The sequence below is a fragment of the Megascapheus bottae genome, chromosome 9, assembly GCF_031878675.1.
Source record: "Megascapheus bottae isolate mThoBot1 chromosome 9, mThoBot2.hap1, whole genome shotgun sequence".
Taxonomy (NCBI): Eukaryota; Metazoa; Chordata; class Mammalia; order Rodentia; family Geomyidae; genus Megascapheus; species Megascapheus bottae.
This window is the reverse complement of record NC_143517.1, coordinates 53338035-53365117: the sequence shown is the minus strand read 5'-3', so window position 1 is coordinate 53365117 and position 27083 is coordinate 53338035. Positions and strand designations below refer to the sequence as shown.

The 27083-nt window shown below is 36.5% G+C and overlaps 1 protein-coding gene across 2 annotated transcripts in view; it reads left to right on the top strand.

Annotated features, from left to right (window-relative positions):
• Taf2 (TATA-box binding protein associated factor 2) overlaps nt 1-27083 on the top strand; it is a 60688-nt gene that overhangs the window by 10728 nt on the left and 22877 nt on the right. For both annotated transcript variants that reach the window (XM_090339319.1, XM_090339320.1), the window contains exons 7-18: nt 412-547; nt 3159-3313; nt 3938-4052; nt 4635-4744; nt 7640-7705; nt 10493-10745; nt 11296-11436; nt 14510-14620; nt 20056-20249; nt 21453-21592; nt 23996-24065; nt 26646-26755. In XM_090339319.1, the coding sequence (XP_090195445.1) occupies nt 412-547; nt 3159-3313; nt 3938-4052; nt 4635-4744; nt 7640-7705; nt 10493-10745; nt 11296-11436; nt 14510-14620; nt 20056-20249; nt 21453-21592; nt 23996-24065; nt 26646-26755 (1601 nt within the window). The remainder of the gene's footprint in view (nt 1-411; nt 548-3158; nt 3314-3937; nt 4053-4634; nt 4745-7639; nt 7706-10492; nt 10746-11295; nt 11437-14509; nt 14621-20055; nt 20250-21452; nt 21593-23995; nt 24066-26645; nt 26756-27083) is intronic.

Here is a 27083-nt window from a genome sequence, read left to right as displayed (position 1 = left end):
CAGCTGAAAAAGGAATAAAGTATGCAGAAATATTAATGCACAGCTGGGCACTGGTGACTCTTACCTGTTGTTCTAGCTAATTAGAAGGCTGAAATTTTAGGATTGAAGTTCGAAGCCAGCCTAGGCAGGAAAGTGAAACTCTTATCTCCAAAAATCCTGAAGTAGAGCTATGTCTCAAGTGGTAGAATGCTAGCCTTGAATAAAAACACTCAGGGACAGTACCCAGGCAAGCCTTAGTATGTGTTTCTTTTCAGCCATATAAGTTTAATTAAGTTCATTTTAGGTATTTATTACCATTAAAGAAACTGGTTATATATTCTCATAAAGTGAACTTTTTTTCTTTTATAGGACATCTTGAAATGTATTGTCAAATTTGTATATTAAGTAAATCTTTTTTTTTTTCTTTTAAAGTCCAGCATCCCACCTGCACTTTTCGATAAAGCACCCGCATACTCTCTCCTGGGAATACTACACAATGTTTCAGTGTAAAGCTCATCTTGTGATGAGATTGATTGAAAATAGGATCAGTATGGAATTTATGCTACAGGTAAATGCTAACAGTAAAGGAGGATATCTGTGTAATCTAGATACTGTGATGCAGAATGGAGTCTGGATTATACCTTTTGTTTGTCCCTTGAATTGTCTTTCCTCAAGTGCAGAATTGGAACCATACCTGACCTGTATGTGCATGATTATTAGGAAAATCAAACTAGAATGTGAGAATGAAAACAAGACATATTTATTTATCTGATTTTATATTCTACCAGACAGGTTAGGTACGAGATTCTGTTTTGAAATGTTTTCACAAATAAGATTCAACCCAGTTTAAATGATGTATATTTTTGTTACTAAGTTTCACTGCATTTCTAAAATTTTGCTGAAAGAAGTTATAGTGCAAGAAAAAGCAAAGGGGCAGACAAGGGCATTATAAATATTCAGCCAGTTTTTCTATTGATAACTTTCTTTGGTCCAAGCAAGTGCAACTAATTTCATTCTTTTACAAAGCATTTTTGTCTGGGTGCAGTGGCTTACACTATAATTCCAGCTGCTCAGGAGGCAGAAAATGGGAGGATTGCAGTTGGTCAGCCCACACAAAAGATTGTGGGATGCATATCTTAAACAACAAGCTAAGTGTGGTGGTATCTGCAGGAGACAATGTAGAAGAAGTGGCAAAGATTGAAAACCCTATCAGAAAAACAACTAAAGCTGGGAAGATCACTTAAGTTGTATTTTCTAAGCAAAGAAATAGGAGGCTCTAAGTCCTAATGTGACCTCCAAAATTATATATATATATAAAAAATAGCACTTCAAGTTTGCCCTAAAGTTAAGTTTTTTGGTCCTTTTGTCTTTCATGTTACCTTTAGATTAGAAAACAAGTAATTTTTAAAATGAGAAAGGTAGTCTATAAGATATTGAATCTACTTTTTTATAATGGCATAAATGCTAATGATTTTTCTGTGTGTGTGTATGTGTATGTATGTGTGCCAGTTCTGGAGTTTCTATTTAAGGCCTCTTCTCTGTCCCTAAGTGTTTTTGCTCAAGGTTAGAGTTCTGCCACTTGAGCCACAGCTCCATTTTTGTCTATTTGATGGTTAATTGGAGATAAGAGTCTCACAGACTTTTTTGCCTGCCTGGCATTGAACCTTGATCCTCAGATCTCAGTTTCCTGAGTAGCTAGGATTACAAGCATAAGCTACTTAATGAGTATTATCATATATGTACTTATTCCAGCTGCTCAGGAGGCAGAAAATGGGAGGATTGCAGTTGGAGGTCAGCCCAGACAAAAGATAGTGGGATGTACATCTCAAACAACAGTGTTGGTGATTTTTTTTTTTTACAGTGTTGTTGATTGAGCCAAGATACTTAGGCAACCTAGGCGAGCATTGTTATTACCAGTGTACTCACTTCTTGCACTCTTCTCTATCCTCCTTTTAAAAATATTATTATTATTAGTTATACAAAGTGGTTTCAGTTACATAAGTCATTGTGAGTACAATGCTTCTTGGTTGGTGTCACCCTTTTTCCTTTGTTCTTCCCCATTTTCCTCTGTCCATATTCAAGTTACTTAGTTCATTTTATACATAATAAATTTTCAATATAATGACTACATTTGCCCACCTTTCTCTACTCCTGTGATCCTCTCCCTCTCACCTGTCTCCCAAAACATGGTTCTTCTTGGTATTCATTTTGATAAACAGTGCATTTGTTGTTCAGAGGCTTTATGTCTTTGATTCCTCTCCTGAGTATACCTTTCTTTAGTCAGTTTGGTGTTGTATAAGTGCCTTGAGGCTTATATATGTTATCATGCATAGTTGTATTTTTAGATCTAGCTTTTTTTTTGGCCAGTCCTGGGCTTGAGTTCAGGGCCTGAGCACTGTCCGTGAACTTTCCTCAAGGCTAGTAGTGTTCTACTCTGAGCCACTGCACCACTTCTGGCTTTTTATATGTATGTGCTACTGAGGAATCGAACCAGGGTCTTCGTGCATGCTAGGTAGGCACTCTACCACTAAGGCCAAACTCCTAGCTTCAGATCTAGCTTTTTTAGAGAAACTGTGTGCCCTTTGACTCTCTCAGCCTGCTTTACTTCACTTAACATGAGTTCTAGGTCTATTTCCTGGCAAGTGACATAATATTACAATTATGAATGAAATTCCATTGTGTATGTATATCATATTTTCTTGATCCACTCATCTGTTGTAGGGCATCTGGGCTGTTTGCACTTTGTAATTGTGAATAGTGTAGCAATGAACATGGATGTGTAAGTGTCTTAATGGTATCCTGGTTTGTGGTATTCTGGGTGGATATACATCTAGCCCTTTCTTTTAAGTAGGAAAAAGGGTATAGATTTATTATATGTCTAAGATAAGGGAGTATTGGGTTCCTATTAAGTATTCTTAGGTTATGAATTTTTAGTGTCTATAAAACACATAAAAATTTATAGATGTTAGTGTAATTTTCTTAATATTTTATGAGTATATCATTCAATAGTGTTAATATGAAGAACACTCATATTTTGGCAAATGGTATTGTATCTGTTGTGTGTAGTCTTAACAAGAACTATCTATATAAGTTGTGAAATTTTTGTCCTCTATAATTGTTAAGATAAAACTGTAGTGCAGTATGGATCTAAACTTAATAAAATACTTTTGTTTTTAAAGGTTTTCAATAAACTTCTAAGTCTGGCTAGTACTGCTTCATCTCAGAAGTTCCAGTCACATATGTGGAGTCAGATGTTGGTTTCCACATCTGGATTTTTGAAATCCATTTCAAATGTCTCTGGCAAAGACATCCAGCCCTTAATAAAGCAATGGGTGTATCCTTTCCAATGAAGTGGGGAAGGTGGAAGAAGAGGGATGAGGTGTGGCGTAAGGGAATATAACTTGTTTATTTCTAAAAAATACTGAAAATAAATGAGCTGTAAGTTGTTTACTGTCAAGCTCCTGACTATTGAGATAGCATACGTACACATTTGTTTAAGTTTGTAAACTTGGGCATGTTTTGTTGCACTTTTTCTTAAGTGAGTAAAAGATATGTTTGAAGGTAAATGAAGTAGACAACCCAACAGACAGACCGGTAGCATAAGTTGTAATAGGAAATGGTCTCCTGACTTTCAATTGTGGTTAAAGGTTGGCACAGCTTAAATAGTACTTTGGAATTTAGCAATTTTTGCTTTTTTCATCTCAGCACTATTATATTAATCCAGTAGAGTGGTTTTGCTTTCAAAACACACATTTCCCTATGTTTCAGAAATTTTGTTTAAATCTGAGGAAATATTTTTCACAAGAATTTTGAATACTTTGCCACCTGGACTATAATAAAATGTTTTGATGCTTTGATCTAGTACAAATACATTTGAAAATTATTCATACTAGAATGGATAATCTTGTATTAGTATATATTCATTTCAGTGTGTCAAATTTCCTTTACCTTTCCTCAGAGACCAGAGTGGAGTAGTAAAATTTTATGGAAGTTTTGCATTTAATAGAAAACGAAATGTCTTAGAACTGGAAATAAAACAAGATTATACATCCCCCGGAACTCAGAAATATGTGGTAAGTGTTGCTTTGTTGCAAGAGATTGTTTTGTACTACTATCTTTCCAGTTTCAGTGTAGAAAGAATTTAAGATAGGATTGTTGATTAGGGGATTCATAAAGAGATTTCTTTGTAAAGAACAATGAGAACATACTATATATAAACAAAAGAGGGAATACAAATGAGAACATCAAGAGACTTAAATTATTCATTCCTGCTTTATTATCTACCCAAAGATACCTAGTTTAGTCTTATTTTATATCTATTTTAAATGTGTGTTTGTGTGTGTGTATATATATACACATATACATGTAGGTGTAAATCTCTGTGACTAAGTAGACAGTGGTGGGCCAGGAATGTGGCCTAGTGGTAGATTGTTCACCTGGCATGCACAAAGCCCTGGATTTGATTCCTCTGTACCAGATACACAGAAAATGCTGGAAGTGATGCTGTGGTTTATGTGGTAGAGTATTAGCCTTGAGAAAGCCCAAGGACAGTGCCCAGGTCCTGAGTTCAAGCCTCAGGACTGGCAAAAAAAAAAAAAATATACAGTGGTTTGCATCTAGTATTGACTTTGAACAGGATTTTTTTGTTTTTAAAGGGACCACTTAAAGTGACAGTCCAGGAATTAGATGGATCTTTCAATCATACACTGCAAATTGAAGAGAACAGCCTTAAACACGATATTCCCTGCCATTCCAAAAGCCGAAGGTAGGTACTGATTGAGTCATAACTATAAAGTGGTTCTTGAACTACAAATACAAATATTAGCATAAAAATCTTATTGTACAACAAGTTTTTTAGGTAAAACATTTGGTATCCTTTTCCTTACTATTTTACTTCAAGCTAACTTTACCAAACATGCTTTGTTTGAATTCTGTTTTGACAACATTTTCATCTTTATGGTTAATAGCTGATTTTTAAAACTGACTTTTGTGGAAAAAGGAAAAAATGGATAGGGAAATAGAAGTTTCAGTCTTTGGAGCTAGGGTAATATTTAAGCCAACTCACTTATTAGAAGCTACAGGAAAGATTGGAAAAAGTGATAAGATAATCTAAAACAAATAGCTAAATATGCTATTGAAGGAGCTTGCGTCTTAAATACTTTCCTAACTATCGCCTTGTCCCTCAAAACATTTATTGTCAATAGATAAATCTTGTACTTCCAGAACTCATTTATGCATTGTGTAATTCTTGACAAAAATACTCATTTTATACTATAGCTGAATATATATATTTTTATTTTTATTTTTTTGCCAGTCCTGGGCTTCAGCTCAGGGCCTGAGCACTGTCCTTGGACTTTCTCAAGGTTTGGGCTCTACCACTTGAGCCTCAGCACCACTTCTGGCTTTTTTCTATGTATGTGGTACCGAGGAATCGAACCCGGGTCTTCGTGCATGCTAGGCAAGCACTTTAACCACTAGGCCAAACTCCCGGCCCTTGAATATATATTTTTAATTCATTGAGAGTTTGCCTTACTCTAGCTTATAAAATATGTCTCTCTTGCTTGAGTGTTCCTGGCCCTAACCCATAAAGCATGTCTCATTTGAAAAAAAGTTAAATATTTTTCAATACGTACATTGTATAATGTTTAAATCAGGCTTTGCATACCTATGTTTTTGAATACAAGTCATTTCTTTATTAAAAACACTCAGAAAGCTGGGCACTGGTGGCTCATACCTACAATCCTAGCTACTCAGGAGGGTAAGACCTGAGGAATATGGTTTAAAGCCAGCCTAGGCAGAAAAGTCCATAAGATTCTTATCTCTAATTAACCACCAGAAAACTAGCAGTAGAGTTCTAACCTTGAGATAAAAGAGCTCAGGGACAGCTCCTAGGCCCTGATTTCAGTCCCATGGCCAACAACAACAACAAAGAGTATTCAGAATAATTCTTATTCTTGCTTTTTTGAAACAAACAGGACAGAATTGTTAGTCTTCCTGTTGTACATTAGCAATTAGAACTATTTTCTCCTGTCTTAGTCTTAGTGACCACTGATCAGTTTTTCTTCTTCTCTTTTTGCCCTGCTCTTCTCAACCTCTGGTAATAACATTCTATTTTCCATGTCTATGAGATCAACTTATCTATGCTTTGTTACATATAAAAAGTGAGATCATGAGGTAGTTCTCTCCATAGGCTTAATTTAACACGGCAGTCTTCAGTTCTGTCCTATAATGTTGAAAAAAAATAGGATTTTGTTCTTTTCCATAGTATTTGCAATATATATACTGCATTTACTGTACCCATTTATCAGACAGTAGGTGTTTTCATTTCGTGGCTGTTCTGAATCTTGATATAATAAAAATGGGAATACAGATGTCTCATTGATATTTCCTTTAGATATATACCAGTAGAATTGCTAGATCATATGATGCGTATGTTTCTACTGCTTTTGAGGAACTTGCATATTATTTTATAATGACTGTACTAATTTATGTTCTCACCAACGTTGTAGGACTTCCCTTTTTTCACATCTTCTTCAATGCTTGTTATCTTTTGTCTTTTTGGTAAAACCATTTTAAGTCAAGAAGAAAGGGGCAATAGACCTAACTAGGCATTGCTCAAAAGAAATATTTCAGTGGCCAATAGATATGAAATATGTTCTACATTACTAATTATCTGGGAAATTCAGAGTGAAATCCCATTTGTTTTTGGTCTATGCACCCTGGAAATTGGAAACATTGAATTGCTACTATTTCCATTACATTTCTTCATTTTTTTCCTCAATAATATGTCATTTGAATATTTTTTAGATAAATTAATACAGAAAGACTTTGTCCATTTTTCTTATTTTTGTTTTCTTCAGTTTTTAGTGTGTCAACCTTAAGTAGGTTTCATAAGACAGAAATAGTTAACATGATGACAATTCTTTTTGGTTTTGCTAAAGACTTGTAGAAGACCCTTGTATATGTAACACAGTACATGCATCCATAGATCTGGAATTGCCTCAGTCTCATTTTAGGCCTTGTTATAGTTGTGTTTATTTAAAAAGATTTCTTTAACTATTTTTTTTTTCTTTTGGTTGGCTGTGGGACTTGAACTCTGGGCCTGGGCACTGTCCCTATCTCTTCAGCTCAAGGCTACCACCCTACCCCTTGAGCCATAGCACCACTTCCAGTTTTCTGGTGGTTAATTGGAGATAAGAATCTTTACCAACTTTATTGCCCAGGCTTGCTTTGAACCACAATCCACAGATCTCAGCCTCCTGAATAACTAGGATTACAGGCGTGAGCCACTGCGCCTGGCTTGATCAAACTTTTTTTTCCTTATGTATCACTGTACCTGCTAGTTCTTGAGAATACATATATGGATATATCTCTATGTAGGTCTAGACATATATTTATATCTAGATCTATATATGTACATACACACACACACACATATATATATATGTATATATTTAATTGAAATTTAATTATATAGTTCTACTTTTCACTAAACTTTGGTTAGGAAAAGAGTTGAAATGTTCTTCATTTACTCTAATCTTCAGAATAAATTTCATTACATTTCATAATCATTCTTCCATAGGATATAAACTGTTTAAGATATTTCTTTATCTCCATTCATATTTGGAAATCTCAGTTTCAAACTTTCCTTTAAAAACAGGAATAAAAAGAAAAAAATCCCACTGATGAATGGAGAAGAAGTTGACATGGATCTTTCTGCAATGGAGTAAGTTAATTAAATGTATGTAATTATTCTCAAAATAAATGCTTTTAAAACTCAGTTGAGTTTTTTAGTCAGGGTCTCTGTGTATAGCCCAGACTAGCCTTTAAGTTGTGATTCTCCTGTCTTAGTCTTTCAAGTTCTGGTATTATAGGAGTACACTACTACACCTGGCTCTAAACCTTTTTGAAAGTCAGTAGAACCTTTGTTAGAAATAAATTTAAATAAAATCTTAACTCCTTCAAAATCTAAAAGTCTTAACTAGACTGGATGAGGTGAAATTAGGAGGATGGTACAGTATTAATTGTGGAGATAGATGTGGCCTCACTTAGCAGTCCTGGTCTTTTTGTGATGGCCTCTTTTTTTTGTTTTTTTGGCAGTCATGGGACTTGAACACTGGGCCTAGGTGCTGTCCATGAGCTCTTCAGCTCCAGGCTACCGACCCCTTGAGTCATAGCACCACCAGTTTTCTGGTAGCAATTGGAGACAAGAATCTCATGTTCTTTAGTCCTCGGGCTGGCTTTGAACCAAGATCCTCAGATCTCAGCCTCCTGAGTAGCTAGGATTACAGGCGTGAGCCAAACTGAAGTTCATATGAATCATTTGCCATCTTAAAATGTAGTTTCTAATTCAGTGCTTTGGCTGTGTGGGGGGGACCTGATTGATTGATTGATTGATTGATTGATTTTTGCTAGTCGTGGGGCTCGAACTCAGGATCTGAGCACTGTCCTTGGACTTTTCTCAAGGCTAGTGCTCTAGCACTTGAGCCTCAGCACCACTTCTGAGGTACTGAGGAATCGAACCCAGGTCTTCATGCATGCTAGGCAAGCACTCACTCTACCACTAGGCCAAATTCCCAGCCCTGGGCTGGGGGGGGGGGGCTGATTTTATAGTGACTCTAGGTGATAGTGATAAGTTAATATTCAGAGAGTATGTGTGTGTGTGTGTCAGTCATGTGTTGGTCATGTGGTGCTATCCCTGAGCTCTTTAGCTCAAGGCCACTACTCTACCACTTTGAACCACAGCGCCACTTCTGGTTTTCTGGTGGCTAATTGAAGATAAGACTTTGTGCTCAGACTGACTTTGAACCGCAGTCCTAAGATCTCAGCCTCTTGAGTAGCTAGGCTTGTAGGCGTGAGCCACCCAGCAATATTCACTGTTTTTGAAACACAGCTTCAGGAAAACTTGAAACTCCTTGTGTTTTCAAAGCCCAGCTTACAAAACTGTTGTAAATTATATGTGACAATATTTGTTGGTTGACAAGGCTTCATTTTTAAATAGAATATGGCACAAACTTGGTAATTTGTTCATCCTGTGTCTGCATGGTTTTTATGAAATAGGTATGTATTTGCTAACTTGGATGACAGATTCCCTATTGTTTACATACAGGTTATGTCCACTTGGCCTTCCCAATCGATACTGTTGTAACTTTTTCCACAGCAAGTATCTTGTCGATCATAAACACACAGTGCAGTGGTATTTGTTGAATTGTTGTTTTACAGATGGTAGTCTTTTGATGAAAACATTGACATAGACTTGATTTTTTTTTCTTTTCTTTTTGTTTTAGCAAGTCCTGGACTTAGACTTAGGGCTAGGGCACTGTCCTTGGACACTTCTTACCTAAAGCTAGTGCTCTGCCACTTGAGCCACATCACCACTTCCAGCTTTTTCTGAGTATGTGGTACTGAGGAATTGAACCCAGGACTTCATGCATGCTAGGTGAGCACTCTACCACTAGGCTACGCTCTTGGCCTAGACTTGATTTTTTTTTTTTTTAATCGACTGCTTAGGATAAAATTAGGGTAGGCCTTTGAAACTCAAAAATGCCTTGCTTTTCTGAAAAGTAATCGTGAGGTTAGCATATTAAAAAAGTATTAAGTCTAGGGGCTGGAAGTTTGGCCTGGTGGTAGATTGCTTGCCCAGCATGCACGAAGGCCAGGGTTCGATTCCTCGGTACCACATACATAGAAAAAAGCTGGAAGTGGTGCTGTGGCTCAAGTGCTAGAGCACTAGCCTTGAGAAGGTCCAAGGGCAGTGTTCAGGCCCTGAGTTCAAGCCCCAGGACTGGCCAAAAAAAAAAAAGTATTAAGTCTGCTAAAGGAATAAATTATGGATATTTTTTCTTTTTTTCATTTTTGTCTGTAGGGGGGAGGGGGGTTGAACTTTGGGACAGGGTGCTATCCCTGAGCTCCATAGCTCAAGGCCACTACTTTACTACTTGAGCCACAGTGCCACTGCCAGTTTTCTGGTGGTTAATTGGAGATAAGAGTCCTATGGACTTTAATGCCTGGGCTGGCTTTGAACCACGATCCTCAGATCTTAGCTTCCTAGTAGCTACAGTCATGAACCACTGGCGCCTGATTAAGATGGGTACTGCTTTTAACCATAGTTAACAATTATGCTACAGGAGATCAAATGAAAAAAAGTCTTTTCTTTCTCACATACCTAATCTCAAGCAGAAATGCCCTAACTAATATTTTAAGAGGGAAAAATGAGGATTCAACATCTTACCTAACAACTTTTCTTTAAAAAGATCTTATTAGCAAGATTGATGCAGGTTAAACATTTTGAAAAAGTTTACAGTGTAATAAGTAATGAAAAATTTGCCGGTGCATTAAAAAAAATGAATACAACCAGACACCAGGGACTTAGATGTATAACTCTATCTATGCACGAGGCTGAACTCTAATCTTGAGTACTGTCTGTGAAGGTGAATCTGATTATTCATTACTTTATTTTTACTTCCAAAAAGAGATTTAAGTATTACCATGAGGAAATTGTATTTTCTTTTAGTGCAGATTCCCCTTTGCTATGGATAAGAATAGATCCAGATATGTCAGTACTGAGGAAGGTGGAGTTTGAGCAATCAGATTTTATGTGGCAGTATCAACTCCGCTATGAGAGGGATGTTGTCGCGCAACAGGAATCCATCTTGGCCTTGGAGAAGTTTCCTACACCCGCATCCCGACTTGCTCTCACTGACATCTTAGAGCAAGAGCAGTGTTTCTACCGAGTGAGAATGTCAGCTTGCTTCTGTCTTGCAAAGGTGTGGCCAACATTATTGTTTAGTTTACACAAGGTCTCTGAAAATAAATTCATTGTTACTTAAAATGTTTCCAACTTATAGTTCAGCCTCCCATGTGCTGAGGTTATAGGCATGCACTGTAATGCCTGGCTAGTAAAACATTCTTAAAAGTCTTGAGCATACTGCATTTGGCTTAGTTTTCACTTGGGCTGGTTATAAAAGCTTACTTAAAATTTGTGATTTATTTGAAATGTGTTTGTCTGATGCATTTAAAATATTAGAATAATATCTGCCTAAATGGATAGAAAAAGTCTGTTCAGAGTCTAAGTTGTTTATAAACATGGGAGCCTGAAACATGGGAAAATGTGGTAAATGAAACATTACATTGTGTAAAATAGCTAAATGCATATAATAATTTTTTTTGAGAGCAAGTTTATTTTCTTGGAAACGAATGAAGACCAAGTTGTATTAATTTCTGACAAATATAATAGTGGCTGTTAGAAAGCTTATTTCATTTAGTTAAAAAATATATTTATAGTGGTGATGGAAAGTCTTTTCCAATTGTTTTCAGATTGCAAATTCAATGGTGAGCACATGGACAGGACCACCAGCGATGAAATCACTTTTTACTAGGATGTTTTGTTGTAAAACTTGTCCAAACATTGTGAAAACAAACAACTTTATAAGCTTTCAAAGTTATTTTCTACAAAAGGTACAGTTTACTTTTCAATGTTCTTAGGGTCTTTTGACAGTTAACCTAGTTTAAAATTTTTCTTTTTCCTTTTTTTTTTTTTTTTTGCCACTCCCAGGCTTAGTCTCAGGGCCTGAGTGATGTCCTTGCATTTTCTTAAGGTTAGAGCTCTACCACTTGAGCCACAGCACCACTTCCAGCTTTTTGTATGTATGTGGTACCATGTCTTCGTGCATGGTAGGCAAGCACTCTACCACTAGGCCAAACTCCCAGCCCCAAGAGTATATTTTCTAAGCTGGGTGCCAGTGGCTCACACCCTGTAATCTTAGCTACTTAGGAAGCTGAGATCTGAGAACCATGGTTCACAGCCAGCCTGGGCAGGAAAGTCCATGCAACTTTTATCTTCAAGTAACCACTCAAAAATTGGAAGTAGTGCTGTGGTCTAACGTGGTAGAGCCTTGAGTACAAAAAGTTTGGGTACAGTGCCTAAACCCTAAGTTCAAGCCCTACAGTGAACCAAAAAATAAAGTGTGTTTTCTGTAAATGATAGCTTAACGTGCTGATCCAATATTTGGTGTGGTTAGAGTCACATTGAGGAAAGGGAATAGGAATGGAGGGGTGTCAGGGAGGTTTAGAAATAATTACTGTAGTTTTTTGAGTCATACAGAAATGAAGATAGATAGAAAACTAATGAACCATATTCCTTAATGATTTTAGTTCAAGAATATTAGAACACCTGAGGATAAAGTGAAATATATTTGGGGCTTACTTTGCTTCATACAAAGGAAAAAAAGAATATTGGAAAGGGAAAGAGGAAACATTTATGTAGGAGAAAGTAAGTAGAGGAGAGGACAGAGCACAGTTAGGAAGTAACTTGTAGCAATGATATGAACATTTCTTTTTCTAGAATAAGGGCAAAATAGACTAAAAACTAATGAAATGATAGATACTGAAGAGGATCTTAGACAAGTTTAGATTTATGTTTGACAGAAGGAAAAGTAAAAAGGATTGCCCAACTAAATTGGGGTACCTATTGAGAGTAGAAGTGAAGATATATTTAATATTTATATTTATGTATTTATAGATTTAGTCAGAGCAGGCCCTTGATAATCCAGATTGGAAATGGTAATATAAGTGTAATTAAAGAAGCCTTTGGCATATCATTATTGTATTTTGAAGAACTGAGCATTGGGTAATACTTAAATATGTTGCCTACCCTTGCTTCTTTGGTATGGGAAAAGATAACTTTCTGTACACCTGATACATTATCTTTATTGTTCTATGGTGTGTTCTCTATTCCTTAGATCAATATTTCACATTAGAATTGTGAACAATGAAGGGTTATAAAATCAATTTAGAGGCTTTTGTTGGTTTTTCTTGTGTGTTGCTTTACTTCTTTTACTTACTTGTTGCCTTTTTCTGTTTTTCTTTTTTTCTGACAATGCTTTTCTGGATCCAGGGCCTTGAGCATATGAGGCAAGTGCTTTGCTACCTGAGCACCAGCCACACATCCCTGGTTTTCAATTTTTTTTTAATGAAAGAAAACACAATATACAGTATTAGAAAGTGTGAATTTTTATTTTTATTTCTTAATTTTTTTGTGGGTCATGGGGCTTGAACTCAGACTTGGCGCTGTCCCCGAGCTCTTCAGCTCAAGGGTACTACCCTACCCTTGAGCCAAGCCACACTTCCTGTTTTCTAGAGGTTAATTGGAGGTAAGAGTCTCAGGTCCTTTTGTGCCCGGGCTGACTTTGAACCTTGATCCTCAGATCTCAGCCTCCTGAGTAGCTAGGATTACAGGTGGGAGCCACTGGTGCCCTGCTGAATTTTTATTTTTTAGTTTGTATAAATTGTGTGTACATTAGGTATGTGTTATAAGATGTATTTCTTATTATGTGTTGAGGTAAAAGAAAACAGCTAATATTTTCAACCACTTTACCCTTCATGTAATATTTGTTGTAATAGGCAGAGAGTGAAGGGAAAGGAGATGACTGGTTCATAAATCAAAATTACAGAAGCATAGAATTAGGCATAGGATAGATAGTTTCTGTGGAAAAGAGCTTTTCCTCATTATGTTACAGAGTTTTGCTAACTGTTGCTGCTTCTGTTATTTATGGTCCTTTAGGCAAGAAAGTAGCCACCTCCATTCCAGCATCCCCCTTTAGAAGAGATAGTCCAGATCTCTCCATGTTCTAAGGATTAAGATGTCTGTCTGTTTGTCCTTTTGTTTAGGGTTCAATTGGCTTCATTTTAATTCTAGAATTTGTATTTGTTATTGTGTGTGGACAGTGCTTCTACATTTTTTTTTTTTTTTTTTTTTTTTTTTTTTTTTTTTTTTGCCAGTTCTGGACTTGTGATCAGGGCCTGAGCACTGTCCTTGGACTTTCTCAAGGCTAGAGCTCTACCACTTGAGCCTTAGCTTCTGGCTTTTTTCTATGTATGTGGTACTGAGGAATCGAACCCGGGTCTTCGTGCGTGCTAGGCAAGCACTCTACCACTAGGCCAAACTCCCAGCCCTGTTTCTACTTCTGTAGAAAACTTGTTTATGAAAATTTGACAGAGAAAGGTAGGTTTGGTTTCAGTTCAGTGCCTTTCCTTAGTGGAAAATTAATGTTTTCAAAATAGATGATTTAACACTACCATATGCTACATGACTTTACTCACTAACTTAACACTTTAACTACAAAACTGGCTGGGAGAAAGCAAGGTTCCTACCAATAAACAACTAGCTAAAGGCATCTTAGCCTAGAAAGTTCAAGTTAGCAGTTAAATAATTGTCCAATGCTAAAATTCATAACTATTTCCACTATTATTTAGAAATAAATCTCTATAACTTGTATATACTTTCTTCCAACAATTGAGTACCAAGGCATATAGCCTATAGTATATGTTCAGTTTGCAATTCCTTCCTGGATTTCTGCATAACTCTTCAGTTTTAGAAATGTGGTCTTAGCACTTTTGGGAAAGAGGATAAGTGTTCATCTAGATACATGTCCCAACCTAAAATGAATATTTTTTCAGTGCATACTTCAAATAATTGTAGTAATGAATAAGTTGAATTACATGCTTTTAAAATTTTTTACTTTTTTTGTAGACTATGCCAGTTGCAATGGCTTTGTTAAGAGATGTGCATAATCTTTGTCCTAAAGAAGTGTTAACGTTTATTTTAGACTTAATCAAGTACAATGACAACAGAAAAAATAAGGTAAGTTATTTTGCTTAATGCATATTATAAAACTACTCAAGAATATTTGTTGAAAGGAATAAGTAAAAACTTAGCTCTGCATAAAGAAATCATTATGCTTGTGAAAATCAGTGCTGATCCTGTGGCACTTTTGAGGTTCTGTATGCTTTTTTAGCTATCATGTTACTCTTGTACATCTTGACACACTTCTCTTTCTGTTTCTCTGATGTAGTTTGCCTTTTGTTACCCGACCCTACTCGTTCACAGAGTCACATGGAGGAAGCTTCTAGTTCACTGTGTTACCCTGGACATCCCAGCCTTTGCTTTTGTTTTTTGTTTTTAATTTAATTAATTAATTTATTTATTTGAGATAGAATTGCTATGTAGCTCAAGCTAGTGTTGAATTCCGTACTTTCCTGCATCAGGTCCCTGTGAGCTGCGTGTTGCCAGCAAGTCTAGCTTTTGAAGTTTTTGTATTGTTCCTTTTAATACAAAGGGTCATACTATGGGCCTTATGCATTCTAGGCAAGCCATTACATTCCTAGCCCCTGCCTCTTTTTATGTTATAAAAAGATTTCTTATTTATTTATTTATTGTCTGTTGTGCTTGAGCTCAGGGTCTGGGCACTATCCTTGAGTTTCTTTGTATTCAAGGCTAGTGCTCTACCACTTAGCCACATCATCACTTCCAGTTTTTATTCATTTTTTTTTTGTATCATATTTCAGATGACGTGTTTAACAAACAAGTATTCAAGAAGGGAATCTCTATATACAATCACAGACACTTAGTTTTTAGAACACAAACACTTCCAGTTTTTTAAGTGGGTAATCAGAGATAGGAGTTAGAGATAGGAGTTTCAATGGCTGCCCATACTGGCTTTGAACTGTGATCCTCAGCTCTCTACCTCCTGAATAGCTAGGATTCTAGGTGTGAACTACTGGCACCCGTCCCAAAATGGCTTCTTTTTATAAGCACATCAGATTAACTTATTTGATGAATTTGAGTTTAAAAAATCATTGTGTTTTTATTCATTTATTTAGCAAATCGTTATTGTATATTATTCGAAAAGTATGGGATCTCCTTGTATTCAGTTTAACAGTTAGCTAATGATTTTGAGAATACATGCTATAGCAGGTAGCATACAGTGTTAAATAGAAGAAGAGATGATTGATGTCTTTAGATACCTTATTTTTTTATCATCATTAAACATTTCCTGAACAGCTGCTACATCATGAGTTCATAATGACTAATATTAGGATGGCCTCATAGAAAAATCAGACAAGTAAACAATTAATGGACATTTATAGTAACTGCTATATCAGAGCCATATAAAATTGTGTAGGTAGATCATAGAAAAACCATTTCAAGGTTGTAAAAGTAAAGATCCAGGGAGGTTTTGTACAGAAGTATGAACACTCAGCCTGGCACCAGAGGCTCACACCTATAATCCTAGCTACTCAGGCAGCTGATATCTGAGGATTGTGTTTCAAAGCCAGCCTAAGCAGGAAAGTCTGTGAGACTGTTGTCTCCAATAAACTACTCAGATAAAGCTGGGACTGGCACTGTGGCTCAAGTGATAGAATGCTAGCTAGTCTCCCTAGCTAGCCTCGAGCACCAAAAGACTTAGAGACTTGGGGCGGGTTTGGGGCGGGGAAGGAAAGGATGAAGTGCAGAGTCAAACTGGATCATAAACAGGAATTGGATTTTCTTATTTATGAATAGGATCACTTTAGGAAACTCATCGTTAGAAAAAATAATGCACATACAAAGATGTGAAATTGTAGGATAAGTCAAATTGATGAAATATTTAATAAAAATAGTAAAGCTATAGAAATGAAGAAAGTCACCGACATTATTAAAAGTTGGTTTTTAATGAAAATTAAAAAAAAAAGATAAGCTGAATGTGGTGACCCATGCTTGTAGTTCTAGCTTTTAAGAGACTGAGATCAGGGAGACAGTAGTTCAAGGACACCCAAGGCAAAATAGCTCAAAAGACCCCATTGCACCTGTTGTCCTAGCTGCATTGTGAAGCATAAATAGAAGGATTACATCCTGGCCAGCCCAGGCAAAAGCAAGACCCTGTCTCACAGATAACCAGAGAGGACAGAGATGAGGAATATATATTGGCAGTGTCTGTGAATGTATAGAAGCTGAACATGGTGACATGAGCATGTAGTCCCAGGTGCTTGAGAGGCTGAGGTAAGAGAATTTAAGGCTAGATAGTGGAGAGTTTAAGTAGAGGGGAAGAACTAGAGGCCCTGACAGGCCTTGCTATACTCTACTTGGAAGAGTAAGAAATTGATTTAGAATATAGAAATTAGTGCAAGTATGTCAATTTTTAAGATAATTATGTAGTCAATAAATTATCCTTTCAGCTTTACACACACACACACACACACACACACATCTACATAAGTAGAATTAGAAATTAGTATTATAATAAGAATTAGTAGAACATTATTTGGTAGTGAATATAATCTGCCTATTAAGTATTGGCTTGCAACTTAATTTTGCGCGTAACCTATCCTATTTTTTCCTTTCACCTTCTTTCCCAATGTTTGTACTTATACTTGAGGTCTCATACTTGCTGGACCTGGGTTCTACTGCTGAGCTACACTACCAGTTTCTCCTTTTAAAAAGAGGGAGCCAGGTGCATGCGGTACACATATGTAATCTTAGGTACTTAGAAGGTAGAGGTTGGGGAATTGTAGTTCAAGGGTAGCCCAAGCAAAACAAAAGTGTTGGAAATGCAATTTCAACCAATGGCTAAGTACAGTAGTGGGTGTTGTCATTCCCACTGATGTAAAAGAAGTACAAGAAGGAGGATCATAGCTCAGGCTTGCCTGGGTCTTGCTAGACCCTACCTGAAAATAACCAGTGAATAAAAAGTGACAGTGATGGTGACCACGCAAGGCAGTGGCAGTGACATCAGTGAGAACAATGAAAGTACAGTGGCCTTGTCCAGTCTAGTAGAATATGTAACAGTGATACACAGTAAGAACATGCAGATTTGGCCCATCTATTACTGTGCAGAAGGTACAATTCTGACTGTAGACTAAGGTAATAAAATTTACTGAAGCACCCATTAGAAAAAAGAAAAGAATGCAAGAACAAGGCTGGAGGCATGAGTCAGTACTTGTTTACCAAGTACCAAACCCTTCATTCAAACTCACTCCTTAAAGGGGGGGTTGTTGTTTTGGCTTATTTTGAGAGAAGTTCTTACTTTGTAGCCTCAACTTGTAACCCCCTTCCTTTGCACTGTGAACTCTAGCATTACGAGCCTATATTCTGCCATGCCAAGCTAAAAAGAATTTTTTTTTTTGTCAATTGTAGGTCTTGAACTCAGGGCCTGGGCACTGTATCTGAGCTATTTTGCTCAAGGGTAGTACTCTACCACTTTAAACCCATGCAAAGTCCACTGATTTTGTCAGTTATGGGGCTTGAAATCAGGGCCTGCCTACTATTCCTGAGCTTTACCTCTTTGAGCCACAATACCACTTCGGTTTTTTGGTGGAAATAAGAGTCTTTCTTTCTTTTTTTCTTTTTTTAAAAAAATAATTAGGTGCTATTGGAATGAATATGATCTGTTACTTTTTTTAATTTTTAACTTTGAATATTGTATTTATAATTCTTTTTTTTACAGTTACATTCTCAAGGTAGTAGGTACGTTACTTCTCACACCTTGATACCCCTTCTCATGTTTTTGTCCCCATTTGCCCCACCACCCATTCATCTTGTTTTCCCCTCTTCTCTGTCCTGTTTCAAATAAACAAATTAACATATATACAGTATAGCAGGTAACTAAGTCAGATACAATATGAGATTAAGCAAAGGGCAAGAAGAGAGAAGAGAAAAGCATAGTAAATTAAGAACAACAATCACACAAGATAAAGCTCTTATTTTCATAGCCTAGATATCCTTTTGTTCAGTCTCATTATATATGACCTTATGTTCCTAGGTTTTGAGCTATTGTAATCCTCTGCTAGGAGAATCCTAGGTATGTACTAATTATTACAAATGAGGGAAATCATTCAGCCTATGTTCCTTTGGGTCTGGCTTACTTCACTTAAGATGATTTTTTTCCAAGTCTTTCTAATTCCTTACGAATGGAGCAATGTCATTCTTTCTGATGGCAGCATAGAATTCCATTGTGTATAAGTACCACATCTTCTTGATCCATTCATCTACTGAGGAACATCTGGCATGGTTTCATATCTTCACTATGGTAAACTGCTGCAGTAAACATTGTTGTGCTAGTGGCTTTAGTATGGCCTTATTTCTGTGTTGGGGACCGACTGTGGGGTCAATGACCTTGGACCTGACCTTGGACCTACACAACGGTATACACAAGGAAGTAACTCTTATCAGGATGACTTTAAGCTATGTCAATCAGTTCTTATCATGATGACTTTAAGCTATGTCAATCAGTTCTTATCATGATGACTTTAAGCAATGTTAATCCTTTCTCAATTATCCTATATGTGATTTGTTTACTATTTTGTATGAATGTAGCCTCTGGCAACTCCCTAGTTTTAAGAAGAGTATTTAAGGTCGGAACTTAAAATAAACGAGAGAGTCTTAGGCGGCAGTCTGGAGCTCACAGTCTTCTTGGACTGCTGACTTGGGCTGTAGTCCTCCCGAACTCCATCTGTTTGTCTCTCTTCTATTTTTTCCTAGTCCTTGCCCCTATTTCAGGAATCCCAATCCGCGAACCCTGGTTTGCTGCCGGCTGGCCCCGGCATTTCTGGATGTTTGAGTAAATGCCAAGGAGTGGAATTGCTGGGTCATAGGGGAGCTCTATGTTTAGTCTTTTGAGGAATCGCCATACTGCTTTCCACAGTGGTTGAATGAATTTACACTCCCACCAGCAGTGGCCTCCTGGCCACATATGATCAGTTATTTCTTAGGGCAAATTAGAGTTTCTGAGGGATTTCTTGCCCCCAGTAGAATTTTTTTGTACTGTTCATTCTGTATGTATATTTTGGTTCTTTTTATTCTAAGTTGTTTTCATTATATTGATTTTTTTTTTTAAATCTGGCAGTCCGTGTATGTTGTATGTCTGTGTATTAAACTAGTGCTGACTTGAAATTTTGTATTTCAGACAGGATTTATAGACTAGTCTTCCTGAAATGGATCTGGCTAGGTCATTCCAAGAGTATTCTGTATCATACACATAATAAGCATTTAGCATACTGTTGGGTTAATGATTTATGAATCTTTTTCACTTTGTTTTGGGAGTGTGATTACAAAGAATAGAGTTGAATTTTATGTTCTCAGATGGAATTTGTTTTTATTATTTTGTTTTCTGTTGTACTAATCAAAGTAGAGGTCTTGTGCATGCTAGACAAACATTCTACCTTTGAGATACATTGTCAGACCAAGGCACATTTTCAAGTTACATGTACTTTATTTTTTTTTTATAGTTTTTATCTTTTGTTAATCATTCTTTGCCCTAGTTTTCAGATAACTATTACCGTGCAGAAATGATTGATGCTCTAGCCAACTCTGTTACACCTGCAGTCAGTGTGAATAATGAAGTTAGAACTTTGGATAACTTAAATCCTGATGTGCGCCTAATTCTTGAGGAAATCACCAGATTTTTGAATATGGAAAAACTACTTCCAAGTTATAGACATACCATTACTGTCAGGTATTATTAAATTCTTTGCCCTTTAAAAATGTATTTATTTTTTATACCTAATATACAGATTCTCTCCCTCCCTCCCTCCCCCCTCTCTCTGCCATTCCTGGGACTTGAACTCAGGGCCTGGGCTCAATCCTTGAGTTTTCTCAAGACTAGTGCTTTACTACTTGAGCCATAGGACCACTTCCAGCTTTGAGGAATTGAACCCAGGGCTTAGTGCATGCTAGGGGAAAACTCTACCATTAGGCCATGCTCCCAGCCCTATACACATATTCTTGTGAGATAAGATTGCAAAGTGTAGTACTTAGGGGGAAATAAAAATTCTCTCATTCTGTCACCTACTTACACATATCTAGAGAACATTCTTTTAAGTTTTTGTTCTCTTTGTGTCTATAGAAGTTTTTAGTTATTTGAGGTAATTAATATGTAATAGTTGTATTATAAATACTTTTTTATGTCATCAGAAATTCCTGATGAGCGTTATTTTTGGTGTCTGCATGGTTTTTTGTTTCATTAGATTGAGAAAACTTTCTTCTGTTAGCCTTAGATAGCTTTTCACTTTTGTCAGCTCTATGTATATGGCTTGTTAGTATTTCTTTGAGTTTGTTCATTGTTGATTATTGTTTTTTACAGGAAGTTTTTTTTTTTTTTTTTGCCAGTCCTGGGCTTGAGCTCAGGGCCTGAGCACTGTCCTTGGACTTTCTCAAGGCTAGAGCTCTTCCACCTGAGCCTCAGCACCACTTCTGGCTTTTTTCTATGTATATGGTACCGAGGAATCGAACCCGGGTCTTCATGCATGCTAGGCAAGCACTTTAACCACTAGGCCAAACTCCTGGCCCCTTTACAGGAAGTTTTAACCTTCCATTTATGTAATAAACAGACTATGTTATTAAAGCTATTAGAGAAAATGCTTTATTTAAATTATGTTTTATGCTAATACTTTTTTCGAGGAGGATTCCTATTCTAAATATAAGGAGTGATACATGAACCTTTGAGAGCTCAAGCACATTTTGAAATTGTTTTCTTTTATAGGATTTAGATAATTTAATTTTTAAATTAAAAAGTTAAATCTAAAAGTTGAATGTTATGTAACTGATTCAATTCAGAATAATTTTTAAATTTATTGAACAAATGAGACTGTATTATTTAGGAACCAAGTTTGATTCATAACTTCAGTGAAAATGTTTTAACTTACAATGTTTTCCCTAGTTGCTTGAGAGCTATAAGGGTGCTTCAGAAAAATGGACATGTGCCAAGTGATCCAGCTCTTTTTAAATCTTATGCTGAATATGGCCATTTTGTGGATATCAGGATAGCAGCTTTGGAAGCAGTAGTTGACTATACTAAAGGTAATGCTTTAAAAATAGATATGTATCATTTTATGAAAAATATTTTAAAAGCCAGTTTCCCATATTTTCAATGGTGTACTGGAGTTTCCTTGTTAGACATGAACTTTTATTTATTTCTTTTGTTGCCAGTTGTGAAGATTGAACTCAGGGCATGGTCTTTGTCCTTGGACACTTTTTGCTGAAGGCTAGTACTCTACCACTTGAGCCACAGCACCACATCCAGCTTTTTCTATATGGTACCGAGGAATCAAACCCAGGGCTTTGTGTATGCAAGGAGAACACTCTACCACTAGGCTACTCTCCCAGCCCTCGGCCCTCATTTTTAAATGCTGAAAAGGAGAACTATATGTAAATTGCTACCCTTTTTTGTATGTGTGTGTGTTGGTTATGGGGCTTTGTGCCTGGAGGCTGTCCCTAAGCTTTTTTGCCCAAGACTAGCAGCACTCTAGCACTTTGAGCTGCAGCTTAACTTGTAGTTTTCTGGTGGTTAATTGGAGATGGGACTCTCAGAGCCTTTCTTTCCTGGGCTAGCCTTGAATAGATCCTCAGATCTCAGCCTCTTGACTAGCTAGAATTATAAGCATGAGCTCAAACTAAGTCTTTCTAACACCTAGACATAGTGTTGAATGTCTCCAAAACATGAGGACTAGTTCAGTAGTATTAACTGAAATGAAATAGGATTCTAATTATATGGTTTCCAAAAGAATACCAACCTATTAGGAATTATATTTACAAGTGAACTTTGATTCAAGGTTTTATTGTTAAGCTGTAACAGCTATTCATGCCCAAATTTGAACTTGAAAAGAATGAAAATCATAAGGAATAAAAAATTTAAAAATAAAGCCTTTCCAATAAAAGCAAAGTGCGTTGAAGAAGTGAAAAGAAATTAGCTTCATGAATCATTTTATACTACTCTTTTTTAATTACCTTTTTATTGCTATCTTCTTTTTTTTTGCCAGTCCTGTTCTTGAGCTTAGGGCCTCAGCACTGTCCTTGGACTTTCTCAAGGCTAGAGCTCTACCACTTGAGCCTGAGCCTTAGCACCACTTCCGGCTTTTTTCCATGTATGTGGTACTGAGGAATTGAACCCAGGTTTTCATGCATGCTAGGCAAACATTTAACACTAGACCAAACTCCAAACCTGCTGTTTAATTTTGAGAGGAAGAAACTATGTGGACAAAGAGTCTTGTGTTACGTCATAGAGTGAATATGAAACCTATAACTTAAACACCTAGAAATAATTTGGACAGTGTTGGTTCAATTAGTTGTCTCTAATGTAGGGATCCTAATAAATTACAGTTTGCTTTATGTTGGATTTGCCATTGGTTTGAACTTTAGTATAAAAAATAGATATACAGGCCAAGTGCAGTGGCTCACGCCTGGTCCTTGCTACTCAGGAGGCTGAGATCTGAGGATCAATTCTCAAAGCCAGCCTGGGCACAAAAGGACTGAGACTCTTATCTCCAATTAACCTCTAGAAAGCAGGAAGTGGGGCTTGGCTTACGGGTAGGGTGGTAGCCTTGAGTCAAAGAGCTCAGAGACAGCCCCATGCCCCCCCCCCAAAAAAAAATAGACATACACACACACACACACATATATATTCATAGGTGAATATGGTAGCCCATGGTGATAGCTACTCTGGAGATTGAAGTTACGGTTAAAGCTGGGCCAAACAGTTTGTGAGACCCCCATTTCAGACAACAAAAACCTTGGCACAGTGGTGTACATTTTTCATCCCAGCTACATGAGAAGTATAAATAGGAAAATCATGGTCCTGGTAGGTATGGGGGAAAAGTGAGACCCTTTTGCAAAAGGATGAAAGCCAATATGTCTGGAGATGTGGCTCAAGTGGTAGTTTCTTCCCAGCAAGCATGCAGCCCTTAGTTCAAGCCTTAATAGTCCTCCTTCCAAATTAAAAAAGTATATTTGATATTATTTGTCTACCCATCATATGCATGATTTCTCTCAAATTTACAAAATAACCAAATGCATTTTTTTTCCCCTTTCTGATCAAGGGACTTGAACTCAGGGCCTGGGCACTGTCTCTGAGCTTATTTGTTCAGTACTCACACTTATAACACTGATGTGCCATTTCCGCTTTCTCTGAGTAGTTTATTGGAGATACAAGTCTCATAGACTTTTCTACCTGGGCTGGCTTTGAACCATGATCCTTAGCTATCAGCTTCCTGAGTAGTTAGGAATGTAGGCATGAGTCACTAGTGTCTAGCTCCCAAATGCATTTAAAAATATTATAAATAATGTAAGTGCTTGCCTATACCCTTGAACTCTGTATTTAAAGATAGCTAGGAGATTTCCTGCCTAAATATAAACTCCCTACTTATCACTTGTTAATTATTATTTAATTTGTTATAGTTGTCACTAAATATATTTCTTTATATTTAGTGGACAGGAGTTATGAAGAACTGCAGTGGCTACTCAATATGATTCAGAATGATCCCGTACCCTATGTAAGGTTAGTTTATGTACTTTGTAAGTCCTAAGTTTTAGTGTATTTTGTAAGTCCTGAAGTGAGTTGAACAATCTCAGCAAAGTATACATGGGACAGTTATTCATTACTTTTGAAATTATTGGAATGTTATAATTTGTTCATGTCTTTATCTGATTAATGTGTAAATATATTGTTAATTAAAGTTTATTCTGTGTAATTTTAAGTGTGATTTCTGTTGTAACTTCAAGAAAAGCTTATGTAACATTTGAAGTGAACTTGGGTGGGCCCCAATGTGTTTCAACCTTTTTTTTTTTTTTTTTTTTTTTTTTTTTGCCAGTCCTGGGTTTGAGCTCAGGGCCTGAGCATTGTCCTTGGACTTTCTCAAGGCTAGAGCTCTACCAACTGAGCCTCAGCACCACTTCCGGCTTTTTTCTATGTATGTGGTATCGAGGAATGGAACCCGGGTCTTCATGCATGCTAGGCAAGCACTTTAACCACTAGGCCAAACTCCCGGCCCTGTTTCAACCTTTTTATTGATTGACTATTTTGAAATTAATTTAACAGTATTATCTCTACTGAAATAGAGGTTCAGAAAGACAGGACTTTGTCTTTTTCTACCATTGTATAACATAACATGCTGGGTTTTTTTGCCGGGGGGGGGGGGGTGTGGGTTTTTGTTTTCGTTTTTGGTTTTTTTTGCCTGTTTTGTGATTTGGACTCAGGCCTAGGCACTGTCCTTGGACGCATTTTGCTCAAGGCGTTATAACACTCTGCCACTTGAGCCACAGCGCCACTTCTGGCTTTTTCTGTGTATGTGGTTCTGGGGAATTGAACCCAGGGCTTTGTGCATGCTAGGCCAGCATGCGACCACTAAGCCACACTCCTGGCCCAGCATGCTGTATTTTTTGAAGGGAGTATTTTTTTTTCTACTAATCCCATGTACGTATATAGTGTAATTCACATATAAAAGATAATTTTACTTCTATTGTGACAACTGCATTTAGGGAAAAAAAATCTATATGTTGATTTTATAGGTCTATTAGAAATTTTGTAGCGTTTTTTTTGTTGTTGTTGTTGTTTTGTTTTTGCCAGTCCTGGACCTTGAACTCAGGGCCTGAGCACTGTCTTTGGGCTTTCTCAGAGCTGGAGCTCTACCACTTAAGCCACAGTACCACTTCCAACTTTTTTCTATGTATATGGTACTGAGGAATCAAACACGAGTCTTCGTGCATGCTAGGCAAACACTCTACCACTAGGCCAAACTCCTGGCCCTCCATTAGAATTTTTAAAAATGTATGTATATATATAATTTTAAATGAATTTTAAAATTTGTGACTTGTTTTTACATTAAAATTTCCTGTTGGAAAGAATAATTTAGTAGCAATGGCTTTTTACAATAGTCGTACTGATTTTGGAAAAGTGCAGAGTCTCAAGAAGTTCTGTCCAATAGCATAGTTACTATATCCAGAAAATATTCTTAGACATTTTGTTTTGTTTCTGGTTGTTTCTATGCATGTTATTCTTTTTACATTGATAAGAACCATTCATTATGTTTCCTTAGAGTATATAGAATTAAAGAACAGACTTATCCTCACGTCAAAATTAAGTATGCTCATGATGAGTTTCTTGAGCAGCCACATTTTGTGCAGTGCCTTTTCTCCTGGCGTTTGAATATTTTTCATTGGTATTTGTTGTGTGCTTTTTTGTTTTTTGTTTTGTCTGTTTCTTATGGTGACTAGAAATGGGGTGAAACATTCTCAATTGGTTAGGCAAATAATGATGGTTTTCTTGTCATAAATGTCATATACCTGTGACTTCTTTAAGTTTGCTTCAGTTCTATTTCAAATGTATTATTAGGTACTTGTGAAATTTGATGTTTAATATTTGAAAGATTAAGCATAGCCTTTTTGTTTTTTGTGGTGGTGGGAGGTTTTGGTTGGGCATGGGGCTTTGAATTCTGGGCCTGGGTGCTGACTCTGAACTCTTCAGCTTAAGGCTACTGCTATACCACTTAAGCCATGATATCACTTCCAGTTTTCTGGCCATTAATCGGAGATGAGTCTCAGGGATTTTTGTGCCCAGACTGGCTTTGAACCACTATCCTCACATCTCAGACTCTTGAGTAGCTAGGATTATAGGCATGCGCCACTGGTGCCTGGTTAAACAAGCTTTTTAATTGTCCTTTTATTTTAGATCTTTAGTTTTCCAAAACATTTGATGCCGAAGCTTCAAAGAAAAACAAATTTTCAATAAATATCAAGTCTAGTAATAGTGATTTAGCTGACCAGGATTTTTGTACCTTTATTAGAGGGAAATGTTAATTTTAGAAAACAGCATGAGAGAAGGTAGGTAAGATTATATGGGCAGTTTTTGATTACTTTATTTCACAGTAGGTTGATTCGAGAAAGAAAAATTTACAAGAATTTTTAAATTGAAAAGTATTAGAATGAAGTCTTTTGAAATTAAACATAAAACTAGGCCTATTGAAAAATGATAAAAAGAGAAAGGAAGAAATGTAGATAATTTTCAAATATGCTGTGTTATCTCCTACTCATAACAATATATTCAACAAAAATCATTTCTTCATTCTAAAAATTTTTTCAGGCATAAGATCCTAAACATGTTAACTAAGAACCCACCATTTATGAAGAACATGGAGTCTCCTTTATGCAATGAAGCTCTGGTAGATCAGCTTTGGAAACTTATGAATTCTGGTGAGAGCACAGTAGCTTTTTAAAAAAATAGTTTGTTAAAGAATTTTCATTTTAAAGCAGGTTTTCAGTTTAATGGTACTTGAAAACCAAAGTTAAGTTTTTGTCTTTTTCTCTAACTGATAAAAAGTAACCTATTATATCTTCCCATTTGTTAAGAATATACTCATTTTCGTCCATAGAGTAGTTGAAAAAAAAATATGTATCTATCTATCTATCTATCTGTTTATTTATTTATATTGTCGGTGTAATGTATAGAGGGGTTACAGTTACACTTGTCAGGTAGTAGGTACATTGACACCCCTTCTCATGTTTTTGTCCCCATTTCCCT